The 21929-nt window shown below is 39.1% G+C and overlaps 1 protein-coding gene across 1 annotated transcript in view; it reads left to right on the top strand.

The window, feature by feature from the left end:
* KHDRBS2 (KH RNA binding domain containing, signal transduction associated 2) overlaps positions 1 to 21929 on the top strand; it is a 629201-nt gene that overhangs the window by 395593 nt on the left and 211679 nt on the right. The window contains exon 5 of the mRNA XM_062187562.1: positions 17930 to 18057. Coding sequence (XP_062043546.1) covers positions 17930 to 18057 — 128 coding nt within the window. The remainder of the gene's footprint in view (positions 1 to 17929; positions 18058 to 21929) is intronic.

Below are 21929 nucleotides of genomic sequence, written 5' to 3'. Positions count from 1 at the left end.
TGCTCTTGATAGCCTTTTCCTGATACCTTAAAACATCTTCTGTATTTTTAAAAATGTTTTCCTCAATCACATATCTCAAATAACCCTCAGTTCGCTGTGTGCTATATTTCTTCTTCCCAGGTCTTTGCCCTCAAGCTTCATTTTTCTTTCCAATTATAATTCTTTCCATTATGTGTATCCATATATATGTATTTTTGAGAATAGTAAGTGGCTATCTAAATGCTCATTGTATAATTTGGATTGTCTTCAAATCTACAGAAGTGGGGGCAGGTTCTATTTAACTTCATTGAGAGCTAAGAAAAGCTCCAGTACTGAGAACACAGATGACTTTTCTTTCTTTTTAAAAATCTTTTAAAATTATTATTATTTATTTGAAAAGCAGAGATACAGAGAGGGAAAGAGAGAGATCTTTCATCCATTGGTTCACTCCCCAGATGGAAGCATTGGCTGGGACTGGGCCAAGCTGAAGCCACAAGCCAAGAGCTTCACCCTGGTGTCCTATGTGGGTAGCAGGGGACAAATGGGAATGTCTTCTGATGCTTTCCCAGTTACATTAGCAAGTAACTGGATCAGAAGTAGAGCAGTCAGGACTCAAACTAGCATTCACATGGGATGTCAGCATCACAGGTGGTAACTTAACCCACTGAACAACAACACTGGCCCCAAGATTGTTGCTAAAGCAATATAGAAGCCAAACTAAAGCTCTGAGTTCCTTTCTCAGTGCCTACACAGAAAGTAATCTGATTTATCTATATCATTCACATCCTTAGTCTCAACTGATTACTCAAGCAGCTAAACACGTGTTGTATACACAAACCAATGATACATGTATGATACAAAATCAGTAGCAGCAATAACATTTTTAAAAAGGGGCAATGTAATATTCTTTGATTTTTCTGTTCTTAGAAACAGCACATTGATTCACAAGACCAGCACTTATATAACTTTATACTTGGCTCTGGTTGCCACAACAAAATACTATAGACTGATGGCTTCAAAACAGAAATACATTTTTTAAATTTATTTTGACAGATAGAGTTAGACAGTGAGAAAGAGAGACAGAGAAAAAAGTCTTCCTTCCATTGGTTCACCCCCACCAAATGGCCACTACGGCTGGCACTGTGCTGATCTGAAGCAGAAGCCAGGTGCTTCCTCTGGTCTCCCATGCGGGTGCAGGGGCCCAGGCACTTGGGACATCCTTCACTGCCTTCCTGGGCCACAGCATTTTTTCTCTTAAGTTCTCGATGCTGGAAGGCTGAGATCAGGGTGCCAGTCTGGTAAGCTTCTTCTGAGGGCTCTTCTCAGTGGTTGCCTTCCCACTGTGCTCTCACATGGTGGAAAGAAAGCAAAAGTGAAAACAAGAGTAAGAACCAGAGCAAGCACATGAGTGTAAGAAAGAGAAGAAAGGGAAGGGAGAGAGGAGGAGAGAGAGAGGGAGAGAGGGAGGGGGGGGAGAAGAGGGAGGGAGAGAAGGAGAGAGAGGGGAGAAGGAGGGGAGAGAGAAGAGGAAAAGGAGAAAAGGGTAGAAGGAAAGAGAGGAGCAGAGAAAGAGAGGAGAGAGATAGACTTAGTTCTGATGCCTTTTATTATAACAATAGTCCCAACATGAGGGTCCCATCCTCTTGACCACATCTAAAGCTAATTTTCTCCCAAAGTTTCTATCTGCAGATACTATCACATGAGGGTTAAAGCTTTAACATATGGATTTTGGTGGGCCACTGTTCACCCCACAGCACAGCTACTTATCTGAGTGCAGTGTAAGAGAGTTAGAGCTCTGATTTAGGCATCTGTGCTCCTTTGATTCCAGTATGCTTAATTTTTGAATATGTCTAGACAACAAAACAAAAAAAAAAAACAAAGAAGGAATACATTAGCTGGAATAGAGATGGGAAATATAAGGCATCTACAATGTCTTGAACGACAAAATTCCTGTTTGTGAGTTACCTCACATTCATCATGGAATTGCTGAATCCCTAAATGAGGGCACTACTCCCACAGCCCTTCATCATTCACCAAGTTGCTATAAAGATGGATTTGGTCTATTCATCATGCACTTAGGTCTCCTTGGAGAGTAGCAGTACATATGGAGGAGGCTTCAGAAGCATCCATCTATTTCTGAAATAAGCAAAAAGTATCTGGTTTTAGCATCATGTTTTTGTTTGGGGAATCACATACTTTTTTTTTAATTTGATGAAATGGTCTTTATTTCATGATATCATGCTATTAAAATCATATCCTGGTTGATTTTGAAGAAACCTTATTTTTAGAACAGTTTCAGGTTTACAGAAAAATTGAGAGAAAGGCAAAGAGATTTCCTGTATATCCCCTGCCCCCACACATCTATAGCCTCCACATACCATTTGACATCCTGAGCCCCAGTAACATATTACCATTCAAAGTTCATAGTTTACATTAGGTTTCACTCTTGGTGTTGTGCATTTTGTGGGTTTTATCAAATCTACGACAGGTATAACAGTAGTATTATTATTATAGAGAATCATTTTACTAACCTAAAAATTCTCTGTTCTCCCCTCTTTATCCCATTATCCTCCCAGGGGTGGGGAACCTCCAGCCTGAGGGTAGTATAAAACCCACAGTCATGCGGTCTGGCCCTGCCAAGGCAACAGCAGGTGGAACTCAAAATTCAATAAATCTGTATCAGGCTAATATTTTTATTTTTAAAAAAGATTTATTTATTCCTTTGAAAGGCAGAGTTATAGAGAGACAGAGGCAGAGAGAGAGAGAGAAAGACTTCCATCTATTGGATCACTCCCCCAAATGGCTACAATGGCTGGAGCTGTGCTGATTCAAAGCCAGGAGCCAGGAGCTTCTTCTGGGTTTCCCACGCAGGTGCAGGAACAAAGGACTTTGGCCATCTTGTGCTGCTTTCCCAGACATAACAGAGAGCTGGATTGGAAGTCTAGCAGCAGGGACTTGAACTGGTGAGCATATTGTCACTGCAAGTGGTGGCTTTACCTGCTACACCACAGCACCAACCCCTAGGTTAATATTTTTTTTCATTTATTAAACTTTTATTTAATGAATATAAATTTCCAAAGTACAGCTTATGGGTTACAATGGCTTCCCCCCTCCCTAACTTCCCTCCCGCCCGCAACACTCCCCTTTCCCGCTCCTCTCCCCTTCCATTCACATCAAGATTCATTTTCAATTCTCTTTATATACAGAAGATCAGTTTAGTATATATTAGGTAAAGATTTCAACAGTTTGCCCCCATATAGCAACACAAAGTGAAAAAACTACCTTTGGAGTACTAGTTATAGCATTAAATAACAGTGTACAGCACATTAAAGACAGAGATCCTACATAATATTTTTTTTAAAATTGATTAATTTTCTATGCCATTTCCAATTTAACACCAGTTTGTTTATTTTTCATTTCTCCGAAGGGAGGAGAGAACTTCCACTTTGACTATGACCCTATCGGAATAAGATCAAAGTCAGCGAACTCTAAAGGCTTCCATAGCCCTGGCAACTCATGACTAGAGCCTAGGGAGATTACTGACGCCATAAACAACAGTGTCAAATTGTTAAGTCAGCAACAGGAGTCACTGTGTACTTACACCCCATGTGGGATCTGTCCTTAATGTGTTGTCTAATGTGAAGTGATGCTATGACTAGTACCTAAACAGTATTTTTATTTTTATTCCTAGGTTAATATTTTTAAAAGATTGATTTTTATGTATTTGAAAGGCAGAGGTACAGAGAGAGAAGGAGAGTGTTTTCCGTCCTGTTTCACTGCCAAAATAGCTGCTAGGGCTGGGGCTGGGTCAGGCTGAGGCCAGGAGCCAGGAGCTGCTTCTGGGTCTCCCACATGGGTGGCCCGCACTGGGCCATCTTCTGCTGCTTTCCAGGAGCATAAGCAGGGAACTGGATCAAAATGGAGCATTGGGGACTTGGGCTGGTGACCATCTTGGATGCCAGTGTCACAGGTATTGGCTTAACCTGCTTCACCACAATGCTGGCTCCTGTATTATGCTGATTTTTAAGTTAATAATTTTGTTTTGGCAGCAAATGATGTTATAAATATCAAAATAACCCATGGCAGAAAAAAAAATGTTCCCCACCCTTGTAACCCTAGCAATAACTTGTTCATTACTGTCTCCCTGAATTTGTCTTTACCTGAATTTCATATATTTGGAATCATACTATAGGTTGCCTTTTTGTGCTGTATTTTTTAGCTTAGTAACATGCATTTAAGCTTCCTTTATGTCATTTCATGCCTTGATATCTCATGTCATTTGTGGTGTTGAATAACATTCAATTGTTTTCATATACTACAGTTTATCTGTTGACCTATTAAAGAACATCTATGTTGTTTGCAAGTTGTAATTATCAAGTTACTAAAAATATCTGCACAGGTTATTGTAAGAACACACATTTTTTTTTTGACAGGCAGAGTTAGACAGTGAGAGAGAGAGAGAGAGAGAGAGCTATAGACAATGAGAGAGAGACAGAGAGAAAGGTCTTCCTTCCGTTGGTTTACTCACCTAATGGCCACTACGGCCAGCAAAGCCAGGAGCCGGGTGCTTCCTCCTGGTCTCCCATGTGGGTGCAGGGCCCAAGCACTTGGGCCATCCTCCTCTGCCCTCAGCTGAGAGCTGGACTGGAAGAGGAGCAACTAGGACTAGTACCCAGCGCCCCAACTGGGACTAGAACCCGGGGTGCCAGTGCCACAGGCAGAGGATTAGCCAAGTGAGCCATGGCACCGGCCAGAACATACATTTTCAACTCATTTTGGTAATTACCAATGAGTATGATTGCTGCATCATATCCTAAGAGTATTTTAGTTCTATCAGAAGTTGTCAAACTATCTTCCAAAGTGACTGTACTACTGTGAATTCCTAGCAGTAATAAGTGTGGTTTCCTACTGAGTGACAACTTCACCAGCCTTTTGTGCTCTGTGTCTGTATTTTCTAAATTCTAACAGGTAGTGGAATCCCATTGTTGTTTTAATTTACAATTCCCTAATGGCATATGATGGTAGGCATCTTTCAAATGCTTATTTACCATCTGTGTATCTTCTTTGGTGGAGTGTCTGTGTAGATCTTCTGTTCCTTTATGAAATGGGTTGTTTTGTTTCTTGTTGTTGCATTTTAAGGGTTCTTTGTGTATTTGAGATAACAACCATTTGTCAAATATGTCCTTTACAAATATTTCGTCTCAAGTCTGTGGCTTGTCTTTGCATTATCTTGAAATCTTGAATGAGGTTTTAATTTATACTACATTATTTTTCAGTCTGTTTTTAAGCTGTCAAATCAGTATTCGTATTGATCGTGATGAACATTAAAAATCCCTTTGCCATGTTTAGATAGGACTGGAGATGTCTTTTAACGCTGATTTGCACATATAGGTACACTACAGCCATATTCTAAATAGGGATAATACAGATGTTGCAGTATCTAGAAACAGTAAGTGGAATTCTAGAAGTCTCATAGTTTGACAAATAATATAGAGGAACAACAAGAACAGTTTTGTGATAGTTGCATTCTTTGCCTTTACATGTATAATTTTACCTATATAAAAATCAGTAACTTAAAAATAATGAATATTTATAATCCAACAATATTTTATAAATATCTGTTTAGTTTTTAGAACAAGACCATTTGAAAATCCTCCAAACTACATCTAAGCCTCAGCGTGGCTGATTTGTAAGCATCAGGAAAACGTGGTTTAGAATTAGTTGTGTTTCAGAGACCTGTGGAAGTCAAAACTTTTGGGAGAATGTTTTTGTTCACTAGAAAATAAAAATATGGGTATGTATTTCTAAGCTATAAATTATCTGGATGGTGAGAAAGGAAAGAGATCATAGATTTGCTCTACACTTAGTGATGTTTTGGAAGCAATATCCGTGATAGTGCAGAAGACAGCCAATTAATGGTTTTTGCGGTTTGCTAAATGCCTGAGTAAAGTTGAGGTGTTTAATAACCACAAAAGCCCTTTACTGCCACCAGAGTCCTAAGACTCCAGTCACAATTCGTACTCTATACCAGCAGCAAAGCTAGTACAGAAAACTAAAACATAAAATCCTTTCTGAAGGATTCTCTTTCTCCTCAAAACAGTTCTTGGATAGTAATTTTTAAAATCTGGGTTCTAAAATGTTCTTTTTGTTCCCTGCATTGACTTTGCAGTAAAGAAAAATATAAAACATGATAGCTTGCAAAGCAGCTGTTATTTGAATAAGAGTTTTGTGAGGAAATTAGTGTATAAATACCTAGGCTTACAACCGCATTTCTATACACACACAGCACCCTAGTTGTTTGTATTCCAGTCTAAGTGGAAAGTAAAGAATCAGTTGCCTGCCTTCTTCTTGACACCCAGAGAAACCTTCTTCATGAGAGTGCCTTTTGGAAATAACTTAAGAAAAATTTATTTGGATCATTACTACCAGCTTCCTATTGACAAATATGAAAGTGTGGCCAGAAATGACTCGTTTGAACATCCAATATTAGATAAGAGCACAACTTGAATTTTGCTCTCCTTCCAGGCTTTGTTGTCTCTTGTCTGACTGTTCCTCTCCTCTGCCCTCCATGACAGCTATAAATATAACTGCAGTAGTTAGTGCTTGTTCTGCCTCAATGATGTCTTAACACTCTCCTTGTATCCATCCTTGTACTTACCTGTATTAGCTTATTTTGTGCATGCAGCCAGGATATTACCTTTAAGTTATAAAACTTGGGGCCAGCATTGCAGCACACCGGATTAAGCCACCACCTGCAATGTTGGTGTCCATTTTGAATGATGATTGGAATCATGGTTCCTCTGGAGAGTGAACCAGCTCTGTACCAGTGCACTTGGGACAGCAGCAAAAGATAGCCCATGTGCTTGGACCCTTGCTACCCATGTGGGGGACCCAGATACAGTTCCAGCCTACTGAGTTAAGCCAGTCCAGCCCCAGTTAAATGCAACCATTTGGGAAGGGAACCAGTTGACAGAAGATAAACTTTTGTCTCTCTCTTTCTCTGGCTCTGCCTTTGAAATAAGTAAGTAATTTTTTTAAAAAAATGGTTCATTTCACAGTCCATACTCCTTAGGCCTAGTGTTATATGTAAAGTAAAGCCAAGAAGAATCGTCATTATTTAGCCCTTGCCTGTCCATCTCCACCTAATACCATTTTTCTCTGTTGCATCTTAAATTATTAATAGCTGTGCACCAGCATTGTGTTTGTTTCTAAGAGAGGTTCAGCTCCTTCCTGACTCTTGCCTTTGCGTTTCCTCTATGCGAAAGACTACTGATCCAGGGCCTTGAATGACAGATTCATCTTGATTTGGGTCCCAGTTCACACAGTACCTCTTCTAGTGGGTCATGGCTGACATGCCCTTGAAGCAGCTTCGCAGGTCTTCGGTCGTGGTGCCCTTTCCTTTTATTCACAGCAGTGTCGCCATCTGAACTGAGCTTTCATATTCCTCTGTTTACTTTACTCTTTTTGCACATTAGAATGTAAACTCAATGAAGGCTGCCTGTGTACTACAGTACCTGGAACATCTACATGAACAAGCAAGCATATTCGCTTTGTCATCTATGCGTATGTTCGTATATGAGTGCACATCAAAGAGTTCATGAAAATGGAAAAAGATATGTTTATTTTGGTGTAAAACATGTTGAAAGCTGTGCATAGTTTACCTATAATGCCCATCTTCTGTGAACTTTTTGAGGATTCCTACTATATGCAATGTTAATATATTTTATAATAATATATTTCTTCAGGGGAATCTAGTTAAAGAATCCCAGATGCTTCTTTGGAATGCATGCCTAGTTATATTCACGGGTTCAACAGAAACCATTTTCCGCCCTCAGAGCCAAGTGGCATGAGCTTATTCTCATATTCCATCCACTTCATTACATTTTAAAGATTTATTTCTGGGGCCAGAGCTGTGGCGTAGTGGGTGAGGTGACTGCCTGCAGTGCCGGCATCCCATGTGGGCGCCAGTTCGAGTCCCGGCTGTTCTACTTCTGATCCAGCTCTCTGCTATGACCTGGGAAAGCAGTAGAAGATGGCACAAGTCCTTGGGCCCCTGCACCCATGTGGGAGACCCAGAAGCAGCTGCTGGTTGCTGGCTTTGGACCAGCTCAGCTCTGGCCATTGCAGTCATCTGGGGAGTGAGCCAGCAGATGGAAGACCTCTCTCTCTCTCTCTCTCTCTCTCTCTCTCTCTGCCTCTCTGTAACCCTGCCTTTCAAATACATAAATAAATCTTTTAAAAAATTATTTATGTATTTGAAAGGCAGAGTTTACAGAGAAAGAGGGAGAGACAGGAAGAGTGAAGGAGAGGGAGAGGGAAAGGGAGAGAGAGGTATCTTCCATCCACATGTTCACTCCGCAAATGGTTGTATTGGCCAGGGCTGATCCAGACAGAAGCCAGGAGCTTTATTCAGATCTCCCACATGGGTAGCAAATGCTCAAGCACTCGGGCCATTCTTTGCTGCTTTTCTCAGGCCATTATTAGGGAGCTGGATTGGAAGTGGAGCAGCCAGCACATGAACCAGCACTCTAGGAAATGCTGGCATTGTAGATGGTGGCTTTACTCACTGTACCACAAGGCAGGTCTCTATATTCTAGATCTTTAGAATAATATAAAGATCCCTCCTTTAGTCAAAAGAAAGGAACATAATTAATAGTATTCCCATGTTGTTTGATGCTGCACTTCATAGGAAATAAAGAAAAACTAAACTTTCCTTAGCTGATCTTCATCTTGTAAGATCCTACCATTTGTCTTATTGGGATAAAAACAAAATGCAGTATTAATCATGGAACATGGAATTCATATTGGGGGATCCTACAGCATAGATCAATTAAATGGCTTCTATAGACCAATTAAATTGTTACTTTCTCCCAGCATTTGCAGAGTGCATTTTTAAAATGAATAGGGAAAGGGGTTGTGGAGAGGCTGTGACCTGAATGCTAATACCCAACACCACGGTTTTCTACCACGTCCATGAAGAGGGTACTTGACAGACACAAACTGCTGGGCAGGAAAGCTGAGTGGGCTTAAAGTGCCTGGTATTGGGAATGATTCCAAGACATCAGGCCTCATGGTTCCTCTTTACATACAGACAGAGATGAGATTCAAAGCCTGAAGGAACCATAGAAAAGGACCATCATTCCTGTGGTTGCTGAGAAGTCTGGTACTTCTGACCATCAGTCCATCCTGCAACATGCAGAGTAGGACTGATTCTGACTACCCACTGGGGATTTCCCTTGTGCAGAACACAGAAAATTGGCTTCTTATTAAGGTGACTCTGGTGCTCTTGAGAGCTATGTAGATGGGCTCTGGGATTAGTGGATCTCCCCATTCAGAGAAGAAACCCAGTTGTGTCAGCAAACATTCAGGTCTTCCTTACCTAGAGAGAGGCTCTGACACAAGACTCATTTGGAAGCTGAGAGAATCCACTTCACAAATAGGCAAATACAATTTGCAAATACATTGAAGGATCTTGGTAAGTTGAGCAAGAGTGGCTTAGTTGAACAATTTAGCAGATGGTTCCTGTTGAATTAGAACCAGTAGAAATAAAGGAAGGAATAAAGGACACATACCCAGGTCCTCTAAAGCTAAGTCTACATTCTTTAAATTTGGCTACTGTAATTTATTGCATGATGTTCATGGGAACTGTCACATTCTATTTTGAAACATTCATTCCACTTTTTGAAATACTTTTTCACAGCCTTATACTCAACTTTGAACAAGTTGGTGTCTTTAGCTACTGATTGTGGAACTAAAGGATTTCAACTCTCCCTTCCCTTTGTGAGTGTTGACCAACTGCAACTCTTCCCTTAGCATTTTTCACTATTTCTCCCACTGATCGTTGCTCATTTTCTGTGCTAGATTTACCTTTTCCATTGTAATTTTTTTTAAGATTTATTTTTTATTTATTTGAGAGAGTTATGGAGAGAGGGAGAGGGAGAGAGAAAGAGAGAGAGAGAGGTCTTCCATGTGTTGGTTCACTTCCCAGATGGCCACAATGGCTGGAACTGGGCAAATCCGAAGCCAGGAGCCAAGAGCTTCGTCTGGGTCTCCCACGTGGGTACAGGGGTCCAAGGACTTGGGCCACCTTCTACTGCTATCCCAGGCCATAGCAGAGAGTTAGATCGAAGAGGAGCAGCCGGGACTAGAACCAGAGCCCATATGGGATGTTCAAGCCTCAGGCCAGGGCTTTAACCCACTATGCCACAGTGCTGGCCCCCCATTGTAATTGTTTTGAGGATTTGCTCTATTCTAATAGGTCTAAATGTTCATAAATAACACAATGCAATTTTTTTTAAAGATTTGTTTATTTGGAAGGCAGAGTTAGAGAGAAGCAGAGGCAGAGAGAGAGAGAGAGACAGGTCTTCCATCCACTGGTTCACTCACCAAATGACCAAAAACAGCCAGAGCTGGGCCAATGGGGAACCAGGAGCCAGGAGCTTCTTTCAGGTCTCCCACTTGGGTGCGTGGGCCCAAGGACTTGGGTCATCTGCTGCTGCTTTCACTAGCACATTAGCACAGAGCTGGATCAGAAGTGGAACAGCCAGGACTAGAACTAGTGCCCATATGGGATGCAGGCACTGCAGGCCACAGCTTTACTCACTATGCTACAGCACCAACCCCAATGCAAAATTTTTTAAAATGTATTTATTTACTTATTTGAGAAACAGAGAATGAAATACAGATAGAAAGAGATCTCCCATTGCTGAATGACTCCTCTAATGCCAATGATGGCAGTGAGAGATGGCAGCCCAGCAGGGAGCTTGAAATTCAAAGTGGGTAGCAGCGGCCATTACCACTGCATTCCAGGATGTACATTAACTCGAAGCTGGAAACAGGTGCAGAAGCCATGTATAGAATTCAGGCATTATAGTTTGGGATGTGGGTGTTCTCACTGGTGGCTTACCTACCAGACCAAAGAGATTTTTAAGATTAAATTTGGAGAGAATGAGAAGTCACAGGCCAAATAAAATAAAATAAAAAGATAACTTTAAAAAGACATGTATAGAAATATTTCATATTCTCCAAATATTTTATATTCTCCAAAAAGCTTTAAAATGTTACCATGGCTAAGTAGTTTATTGCCTTTCTGGATAAAACAATGATGTTTTCATTCATGGAAAAATGAGAACTTCAGGAAGAGGTTTTCTCATGCAGTATACTGAAATGTCTCTGTTTCTAAGACAGAAATGTAAGATCAGCATTTATAAATAAGGCACAAAAAATAGCAAACACTGAAAACATTAGTCTACTATTGGGCATAAGGCCAATAAAAAGCTCAAAGACAATTTCAGCATGCACAGATTCCGAGTATTGAGGAGATATTTACAATTCCCTAGGTATTGCATTCAAACATTGCTTCAGTGATTGCTGGCAGTTACATTTCATGAACAAGTATGGGAAAATAGTCAACTACATGCACTTCAGCACCACTGAATAGGACTTCTCCACATTGTTCACAGCACCTACCATTTACTTGTTGCTCAGAAATGCATTGAATCAAGAAAATATGGTTTATTGTGGCAAAATAATTTTTGGCATTTAAAAAATATCTGGTTGGTTAGATGCATCAGCATCTTGAGTACTGATATAAAATTTCCATGTACAGAGGAAGGCTGGAAGTTGCAAGAATATTGATAAAAAAGCACCTGCCTGAGCCATAGCCTTTTAACCCTTTTCAGGCAGAAAATTTTCACATTCTTCACTCAGTTTATCCTTATCAAGATGACTTATTGGTGAGGAAAAATTTGGATCCATTGAATAAGTAAACCAATAACTGTTCATTCTTTATTCACCAACAGTTCATTCTATGTACTTGTAAATTGCAGGAGATAATTTGTCAAAATGTTAACTTAGTGCCTATTTTGATGTAAAGTAAAAAAAAAAAAAAGCAAAAGCTTTTCTCTCATGTGTATGATAATTTGCCAAGAAAATCTGATAGAAAAAATATTGTGATTTTGGCTTTACTTACACAAATGAAGTTTGTTACTTAGAATAAAGGCTGTAAATCTACATTGAAGTAGTGACTAATAAATGAAAGCATAACACCAAGTGCTTCCGTCTTTGTGGTTCATTCAAAGTTCTTGGCTCTTAGACCTCAGATATCAATGGTCACTATTTAATAAAGTAAAATAAACTAGCATAGAAAATAAACCTTTCCAATAATCCTCAAAAATATCTACATAAAATCTTTATCAGTATTATCTTATTTTGTGATAACTTTTCCATAGTGAGGAGTACAACTTTAATAATGGGAAAAAGAAAAAAAATCTTCAGGAAGAAAAATTACCATCACTATTAGTTTAAGATGCAAAGTCCACAATGTTTTGACTTTGTGATATTCAATCTCCTTTGATGAATAAGTTTTATAAAGCCTTTATGTAAACCTTATGCAGAGTCATGCACCAAGCAGATTCTTAATAAATCTTAATTGACTGTTCTTTGACTACATTTTGTTAATGAGCTTTTCTTTTCCCAAGCCTGGGATGATTAAAACTCACCCTGTGTTGGCTCAGAGATGTTAGCTAATAGCCTGAGTATTTTGCTAAGTAATGTCCACCACAGCACTGGTTGTTTCTGAAATAGTTTCTTACCCATTCCAACTCAGATTTAGGTCTAATACTGGTGCATGAATTAAGACCTCCCACACTTTCTTGTTTATTACTCTGATTATAGGATCATAACCTAACTACAGGAGCTCAGAAAATCCTAGATCTCCTTGTCATGGCCCAGAAGAGTTACAGACCACATTTCATTTCCTCCGATGTTGTTTAATGGCCTTGGCATTGACAGAGCCCAGTATATCTTCTCATGTTACCAGTGGTTGTAATCACATTTTTAACTGTATACCACTAGTGCCCATAATAGCCTCAGAGGAGGGAATTTGACAGGAAAATGGCCCCTCACTCTACTCCCAGGTAGCCTATCTATACCTGTCATTACCTGGCATTTAAATTCAAGTGAAATAATTTTTCCAATTTGTATTTTGGCAAAATGCCATCACAACAGATGCCCATGTGTGTACGTAACTGGGAAATTATGCATATACATTAAATATCCGGACGGTGAGCATGAGTCCTCTCTAGGAATATCCAAACATCTGCCTGCTCTGAGCTCTTGTGTATGCTGTTTATACCATATGCCATCACAGTGGGAGGGCCTTGTCAAGGAAGGGGAAAAGAGTACTCACGAATTTCATGGAAATTGTTTCATAGGATAAATTTGTCTCACCTTAGGCAAAAGAATTTATAAAAATATTGTGAATATCTTATTTCAAATGATAAATTCTAAAGCCTGATTTGAATAGCAAAAGAAAATTTTCACACACTATAGGATAAATAAAGCTAGAATTCAAATGGCTTCCTATTGGAGCACTCGAAGTACTTGTGGTTGCTCATGTCCTATCTGTCCACTCTACACATGTAGATACCGGCTTTTCCTTGTGGCCACTCTCTCTGCCAACTAAACTGTTTAAACCTGTGATCAAATATAGAATTGCATTTGCCTAACTTCATGAGCCTTTCATGTTTTCTTTTTAGGTGAAGTGCTACAAAAAATTGGTCAGAGATACCTTTGTTATTGGTCTGCATTGTCTTGATTAACACAATCCTCAGTGATGATTTATTTCCTGGAACAATGTCTCTAGCTAAGCTCATAAGAAATTCAATTATATAATAATAATAGTTATTTTTGCCTACACTAAAAGTTAGCTTAACCTACATTGTCAAACATTCATATTAATAAAATTATCAGGTTTCCTCCATATTAGCAAATTTCTATCTAGGAGCTGCATTCCTCTGCAGTGAGATTGCTGAGCACAAACTATGTGCAAAGAGATTTGAGTAGACAATTCTAATTGTAATGGTAGCAGCCAATGACTTTAGGATACATTAATCTCCAATGAAGCACACAGTTGGCCCAAGAAACACAAAGATCACATCCAGGCCCATGAACTGTTCCTCTGGACGGTGTTAGCAAGAGACTCTGGAAGTATGTGTTTCATGTTCTGTGCTGACAGCCGGTCCTCTCTGCATTTGCTGGCTTTTTCACAAAACAAGCCATCACAACACTTAAAGCTTAAAGTGTTAACTTGTTATTGATTTCTTCTTGGGGTTGGCTAGTGGTTTTTCTGACCTCCATCAGCTTGACTAGGACTGGATGGCTGAGGACAGGTGTTGCTCATGTTTCTGGATGCTTGAACGGGAGGGCAAGGATGATTAAAGTCTCTCTGCATACAATATTTCAACCTCCAGAAAGGCAGCATGGGCTTCTTTACCTGGTGGCATAAGGGTTTCCAATGACAAGCATGGCCAAATTTCAATATGTAAGCACTTTTAGTCTCTGATTGTCTCATTTTTATTGTCATGTTAGCTAAGGGAAATCACATGGCAAATTCCAGAGTCAGGCTAGTTGGTGGGAACTATCTAAGTTGTGGATACAGGGAGCCCTGAAGAAATGGGGAATTATTCTGTTTTGCTATATGATTTATAATATGTTGCTTCCTCCTCTTCCTCACCTTGTTCCTCCGTCTCTTCCTTTATGTTCTTTATGATTATGCTGTAAATGAGACCACATCCGCATTCTGATGCTTTCTAATTGTGGCATGAAAATGTATTCTCTAAGGTATACTTTGACATATGTTGAATTCTTCTGCAGTTTGCTAATTTTGATCTCAACCTTCTAGGTGCCAACAAATGATGATAGATCTCTTCTGTAATTCATAAGGATCCTGAGTGACCAAGGCTCTTCCTAGAAAAGCCACAAAAATGTTCTTTAAAATTGGTTCTAATGCACTAGAAAACTATGGGATTAATGTTTGCTTCATTTTAGTGGTGGCTAGTCAGTTTACTGAAGAGTAGCAATTCACCCCCTTCCCTGATCCTAATAAAATTAAAAATGTGGTCTTTTTTTCTTTAGTTTAGTTGGTGTTTGAATGTGAAAATTAGGGGGTAGAAATTGAATAATATATGACTTGTTAAAAACTGTAATTTTCTACTGTAAGGCTCTTCTGTCAGCTAACTGTGCTGAGCCTATTATCACTATAATCCTGTGCTGAAGAGGATAAACATGAACACAACATGTTAACAATAAGAAAATAAATGCTGTGCAGCAACTGGCACTTTCAGTTGTAAGCCAGGCAGTTTCTGGAGCATAATGTAAAGCTATGTATTAGAATCCTTGCAGGCTGTGTGCAGGTGACTACAAATAGCCTTGATTTTGTATTACTATAACACACATGTGCACAAGTAAGTGGGCTTCATGCTGTGTAGATGATACATTTGACTTTAGACCCATAGGCAGGCCTCAGACATCATTCATGTTGCCTATCCTCTACAGATATTTTGAGCCTCAACTCCTAGACCCATCTTCATCATGAGGACATCCACTGAATTGATTTTACCTAAATATATGTTTAGGGAAAAAATTAAATAAGATTTTTCATTTGTCACAAATAGTCAACTATTCAATTTTGTACTGTTCAACCAGGTGTGTAGGTATGTGTGTGTGAGATGCTGGTGTGCCTGATGTGTGGAGTGTGCAATATGTTAGTGTGTATTCTATGTGGTGAATATGTAGTGATATATTCATGTGTTAGCACACATATGTGTATTAATGTGTGGCATTTGTAATGTGCTAGCATGTGTATGTATGTGTTGGTGCCTAACAGTGTGTGTTTTGGAGTATGTGTTGGTGTGGTTGGGTATGTGTGTGTGGCATTTTTTAAAGAAACCTTTTATTTAATGAATACAAATTTCATAAGTACAACTTTCAGAATATAGTGGTTCTTCCCCTTCATACCCACTCTCCCATCCCCACTCCTATCCCACCTCCTCCTCCCTCTCCCATCCCATTCGTCATTAAGATTCGTTTTAATTAACTTTATATACAGAAGACCAACTCTATACTAAGTAAATATTTCAACAATTTGCACCCCCCCACACACACACACAAAGTACAAAGAACTCTTTGAGAACAAGTTTTACAGTTAATTGTCCTAGTGCAACTTCTTATGGACAGAGGTTCTCTATGGGGAGTAAGTGCACAGTGATTCTAGTTGTTAATTTAACAATTAACACTCTTATTTGTGACACCAGTGATCACCCGAGGCTCTTGACATGAGCTGCCATGGCTATGGAAGCCTTCTGAGTCCCTGATCTCTGCCAGTGTTTACACAGGGCCATACACAAAGTGGAATTTCTCTCCTACCTTCAGAGAAAAGTAGATCCTTCTCTGAGGAACAAATAATACTGACACTTGTTTTTTGAAGCTAGTTTCATGTTTTATCAAAAGATTTACCTATTATTTGTTTGAAAAGCAGAATGACAGAGGGACAAGAATAGACGGAGAGAGAGAGATTCAGTCTACTCTTTCACTCTTCAAAAAGCTGCAACAGCCAGGCCTTGGCCAGCTCGAAGCCAGGAGCCAGGAACTCCATCCAGATCTCCCTCGTGGGTGGCAGGAGGCCAAGTATTTGGGTCATCTTCCAATACCTTCTCAGGTGCATTAGCAGGAAGCTGGATCAAAAGTAAAGCAACCAAGACTCAAAGTGGATTTCATATATGGCGTGCCAGAGTCACAGACTGCAGCTTAACCCATGCACCCAGCATCAGATCAGACAGTTTCACCTTTAATGACTCAAATCCATTCTTTGGTCCTCTTGTATTGATTAATACATTTCCACACTGAGAAATAGAGACAGTCTCTTTCCTTTTGACTTAATCTCTCGATGGTATTGTGAAATTTGCCTTTTATTGTGGTTCTCACTTTCAAAAGCCCAAAAGGATGGCACAAATAAAACTTGTTTTCATGTTACACTTGAGGTTGGATTGCACATCGCCCCAGTTCTCTGAAGCTGAGCCACATTGGTGCATATCTTTAGGATTTTAATACATGCTTAAGTTACATTCCAGAGTTTAGGATTGCTTCTTTTTAGTTGATACATCTGGAGCTATTTGAACAGCGTGCAGTCATTCATAATCTACATACATTCATCCCTGTGAAGTTTTTTTTTTTTTTCAGTAGTCTTCATGTTAACAATTATAACCTTGGCACATTCTTAATTCTTGTATTTCACTATCTTCCCTTTTCTAGCTAATGCATCAAGTGACATCTCAGCCAATCTAATACTGAATACATCCTTGATGAAAGAAAAAACTTCAATTTCTCTATAGATAAGTAGGAATGCAGGGGCAGGCAATGAGGCACAGTATGTTAAGCCACTGCTTGGGATGCCCACATCCCACATCGGAGTGCCTGTGATTGAGTTTTTTTTTTTTCTTTTGACAGCCAGAGTGGGTAGTGAGAGAGAGAGAGACAGAGAGAAAGGTCTTCCTTTTTGCCATTGGTTCACCCTCCAATGGCCGCCTTGGCCGGCGCACTGTGGCCGGCGCATCGCGCTGATCTGAAGCCAGGAGCCAGGTGCTTCTCCTGGTCTCCCATGCGGGTGCAGGGCCCAAACACTTGGGCCATCCTCCACTGCCTTCCCAGGCCATAGCAGAGAGCTGGCCTGGAAGAGGGGCAACAGGGATAGAATCCGGTGCCCCAACCAGGACTAGAACCCAGGGTGCCAGCGCCACAAGGCGGAGGATTAGCCTGTTGAGTCACGGCGCCGGCCAACACCTCTGCTTCTTATCCTGCTTCCTGCTAACGGGCAACCTGGGAGACGGCAGATGATGGCTCGAGTGCCTTGGTCCTTGCCAACCAAATAGGAGACCCAGATGGTATTCCTGGCTCCTGGCTTTGGCCTGGCCCAGCCATGGCTATTGTGGACATCTGGAGAGTAAACAACAGACGGAAGTTTTCTCTCTCTCTCTCTCTCACCTTCTCTGCATTTTACATTAATCAAATAAACTTTAAAAATAGGAATTTAAAGTATGTATATTTTATCTTATTTTTTTTCACTCTGGGTCCCATTTTAAATTATTATTTATTTTTTTTTCTTTACTTCTAGGACTACAATGATGAAATTCGTCAGGAACAACTACGTGAATTATCTTACTTAAATGGCTCCGAGGACTCTGGTCGTGGCAGAGGTATTAGAGGCAGAGGAATCAGAATAGCTCCCACGACTCCCTCAAGGTATATTTCTTTTTATTTTAAATAAATTAGCAGTAAAGGATGATGGCAGGCCTTTGCTATCTTGATTTATAGCAAGATTATAGGTATAGAGGTAATAAATAGCATCAGTTACAACTACCACAAATTGCAACAAAAATATAAATGATGAATGCTTATACATACCACTGTAAGAAGGTCATGTATAATCACTCATCAACCCTCCATGCTATGAGATATCTACTATTTATAGGTGACAAATTAAGGTACAGAAAAGTTACCTAAGGTCATGCTGACCTTCTGACTTCAGAATTCACTATTTGAACTCTTCACAACTACATTTAGAAAATGAGGCAGAATTCCTGAGGCTTCCTCTTTTCTTGGTCTATTCCCAGGATTAAAGCAGACAGATAATAAAACCACTTGCTTCTTTGAACATGGGTGATATTGCATGAAAGCAAAACAATAGATTTTGCCTGTGACTAAAATGGTCCTTGAATTGCTATAGTCTTGCCATGTCGAAAGTGGGTTTGGGGGTAGGGGAAGAGAGAGAAAGAGAGAGCTGGACATAGATAGATAATATATATGCCAGAATCCCAGAAAGCCAGAAGCACACCTCTTCATATCTGGTGAAAGGGTACTTAAAGTTCAGATTGATCTGATTTTGCAAGTTTGTGGTGGTCACAGAAATTTTACTTTTACTTGATTTTTTTCATAGTGCAGCGAAATTGGTATCTTTCTCTGTTAGAATTTATATTTTGAATTATGAATTTGTTCAGCTATCAGCAGATAGCATCGGTTTGCAGAGAAATGAAGTAAAAAAATCCTCACAGCCTTCACACACACTGTGAGTCAGTGTTCAGTGCATTGTAGTTGACCTTTAAATCTCTGAAACACAGATCTAGAACATTACTTCACAATATAAAAATTATCTTAAAAGATGCAAGGATATTTTGCAGAATCAATTTATTTCTAAAATCATACTCAGAATGTTTTCAATGGTGACTGTCAAAATATTACTTTTTAACATTTAAGTTGCAAATGGGGCAGCCATTTGATACAACAGTGAAGATACTTCCTGGAATGGCCATATCCCATCCTGGAGTGCTGGATTTTGATTCCCAGTTTGGCCCCAATTCCAGCATCCTGCTCATACAGGCTCTGGGAGACAGCAGTGATGGCTTAAGTAATTGTGTTCCTTTCCAGTTCTCTCTCCTGTAGGAGACTTGGATTGAGCTCCTGGCTCCTGGCTTTGGCCAGGCCCAGAACTAGCTACTGGGGAGCATTTGGGGAGTGAACCAGTAGATGAGAAATCTCTTCTGTCTCTGCCTTTCAAATAAATAATTTTGAATAAGTCCTACAAATACCTCAAAAAGTTTCACGTTGAAATTTAAGATTTGTAAATGCCCAGATAAAGGCTGTAAAGTGACATCACTGCAGGTGATCTTGAATGGATTTATATACATGGATAAAATGATACGAAATTCTATTTTCATAGTTCCAAAAATACTCATAGTAGTAGTTTTATATGGTGTAACCTAAGAATATGTTTGCCTTAAAGAGAGCACATGTTTCTACTATTCAGTATTCCCTGAAACTGAGATTATTTTAATGCATTTTTCTCTTTTTGATATTATAAAATCAATAGATGTTGGTTTGTTGATGTTCCTCATGTATATTGCATTTGGACATATATGACTTTAATTTCAATAAAGTTTTATTCTAAATTTAAAAAAAAATTAAGAGCCATAGACAAAGTAAGAACTCCTACTTGCTGGTTCCTATCTGCATTCCTGCAGTGGTGGGGGACTAGGCCAGGCTGAAGCTGAAAGCTGGGAATTCAATCCAGTTTTCCCATATGGGTAGCAGAAACCCAGTCACAAGCCATCACCACTGCCTCCCAGTCTGTATTTGTGCAAAACTGGAGTAAGAAGCTGGAACTGGATATCAAACCAAGGTACTCAAATGTGGGACATGGCTTCTAAACTTCCAAATACCTGGTCCTATTCTAAAGTTTTAACAGTTTAATAATTGCATAAGTAATACTGCATTATGGCCTAGATTTTTAAATTATCTTCTTAGAAGAGAAATTACTTGAAATATTTTGCTTTTTAATATCCTGTATATCATACAGAGCTGGCAGAGCATACTTAAAAAGAAAATTAACATTGAAAATTAGACTTTACTTCCCAAGCTGTATTGATATCATTAATGGAATTAAAATTAATGAAAATAAATAGAAAAGAACATAACTTTGTTATCTTTTATCTCAAACACACAATCAAATGTAACTTCAATTAAAAATGAATAGGGAAATAACTTCACAAAACAGAAAATCATACTTATCAGAAAGCTTTGTAAGATATGAACTAATGGATACTAGTTTGTATATATTTTTGAAATTATTACTTGAAGTTCTTCAACTATGCTTACATTAAAATGACTGTGCCTAGAATATTTTTAAAGTCAGAATAGCTTGCTAAAATATATTTTAATTAAAGGAATTTATACCTCAATAAACATATCTATAGCTAGTTTCCAGTAGTAGTACATACTGGAGAACCCATCATTGAATTTACATGCTATAACAATAATTTATTTTACAAAGCTGAAGAATGAAAGCATATGATGTCTCTAATACACATCATTAGTACATATTGTAGTCTGAGCCAATAGTTTAAAATGAAATATTAGCAGCAGATTTTGAAAGCTTTTGTTTACAGTTACAGTGTCAACTAATACAAGAGCCAATTCAGTTTGTAAAATAGGGGAGTAATCATGTGCGTTTCAAAGAAAGACTGCTCAATAAGCAACTGTGGCTTATGGAGAAGAGACAGTGATCTGTAGAGAGACTAACACGTGGAGGGAAGGAGACAGAGATGAGATAGAGAGGGAGAGATTGACTCATGGCAGGGGAGTCAATGAGAAAACAAATCCATTGTCTAAGACAGAAATATATAGAATTTGGAGAATGGAGATATAAAGCCAGAATATGGATTAAAATGTATAGGTATTAATGCAAATTGGATGTTGGAAAAGAAGGGTAGCCCAGACAAGGATAACTCTCTGGGGCTAGTCTGGAAAGAAGTTGATGGTATCATCAACTATGACTAGGTAAAGTATCAAGTTTAGTGAAGGCTGTAATTGTTCCTATTATTAATTATAGCTTTATGAGTTACTAATGTAATATAAGGGAGGTGACTTGTACTCTCTGTGCCCTGATTTCTCAAAAACTAAAATAGCTGAGAATTGCATAAACGTCAAGCTAGTCAGTATGTTTAAATTAGGTGATGCATATAAGGCAGCAGTTCTCAAAGTAGCTCATTCACTGAGCTCATTGTGGTTCCTGTCTCCTGAGATGATGATTTAAATTCACTTGATGTGTGACCTGGAATTTTTAAATACCCTCAAATAATCTAGTAGGGAGGCAAATTAGGGAACTCCTGATGTAAGTGATATAAACCAGGATACAGCATTTTGTTAGGAAGGAAAGAGATCATAGTCATTACTTAAGTTAGGGACTGCAAGACACAGCCATGGAGGAAACTGGGAACACCCATAATCCAAGGAGGGCCCAAAAACAAAAGCCAGTAAGGGAGACTGAGGAATAAGAAAACGGAAAGAGGAGAAAAGCAGAGTTGTTAAAGTCCAGAGAAATGTTCTCCAGATAATAGTCCACTCTCTTAATTATAGCAGGCCATAGGGACCGTAAAAGAGTCCAATGAGATTTGCTATTGGTAGGCTACTGGTGATCTCTGTCAGTGTACTTTCATCAGAGTGGTGAAAATAAGAACCAGATTTATTACAGTTAGAATGAGTAAGAGGTAAAGGATTAAACGTGGAAAATGTTCTTTGAATAATAAAAAAATATATATAAGGCTACTGTCTGTGGATTT

The sequence above is a fragment of the Lepus europaeus genome, chromosome 3, assembly GCF_033115175.1.
Source record: "Lepus europaeus isolate LE1 chromosome 3, mLepTim1.pri, whole genome shotgun sequence".
NCBI classification, from domain to species: domain Eukaryota; kingdom Metazoa; phylum Chordata; class Mammalia; order Lagomorpha; family Leporidae; genus Lepus; species Lepus europaeus.
This window is presented reverse-complemented; position numbering and strand designations above follow the sequence as displayed.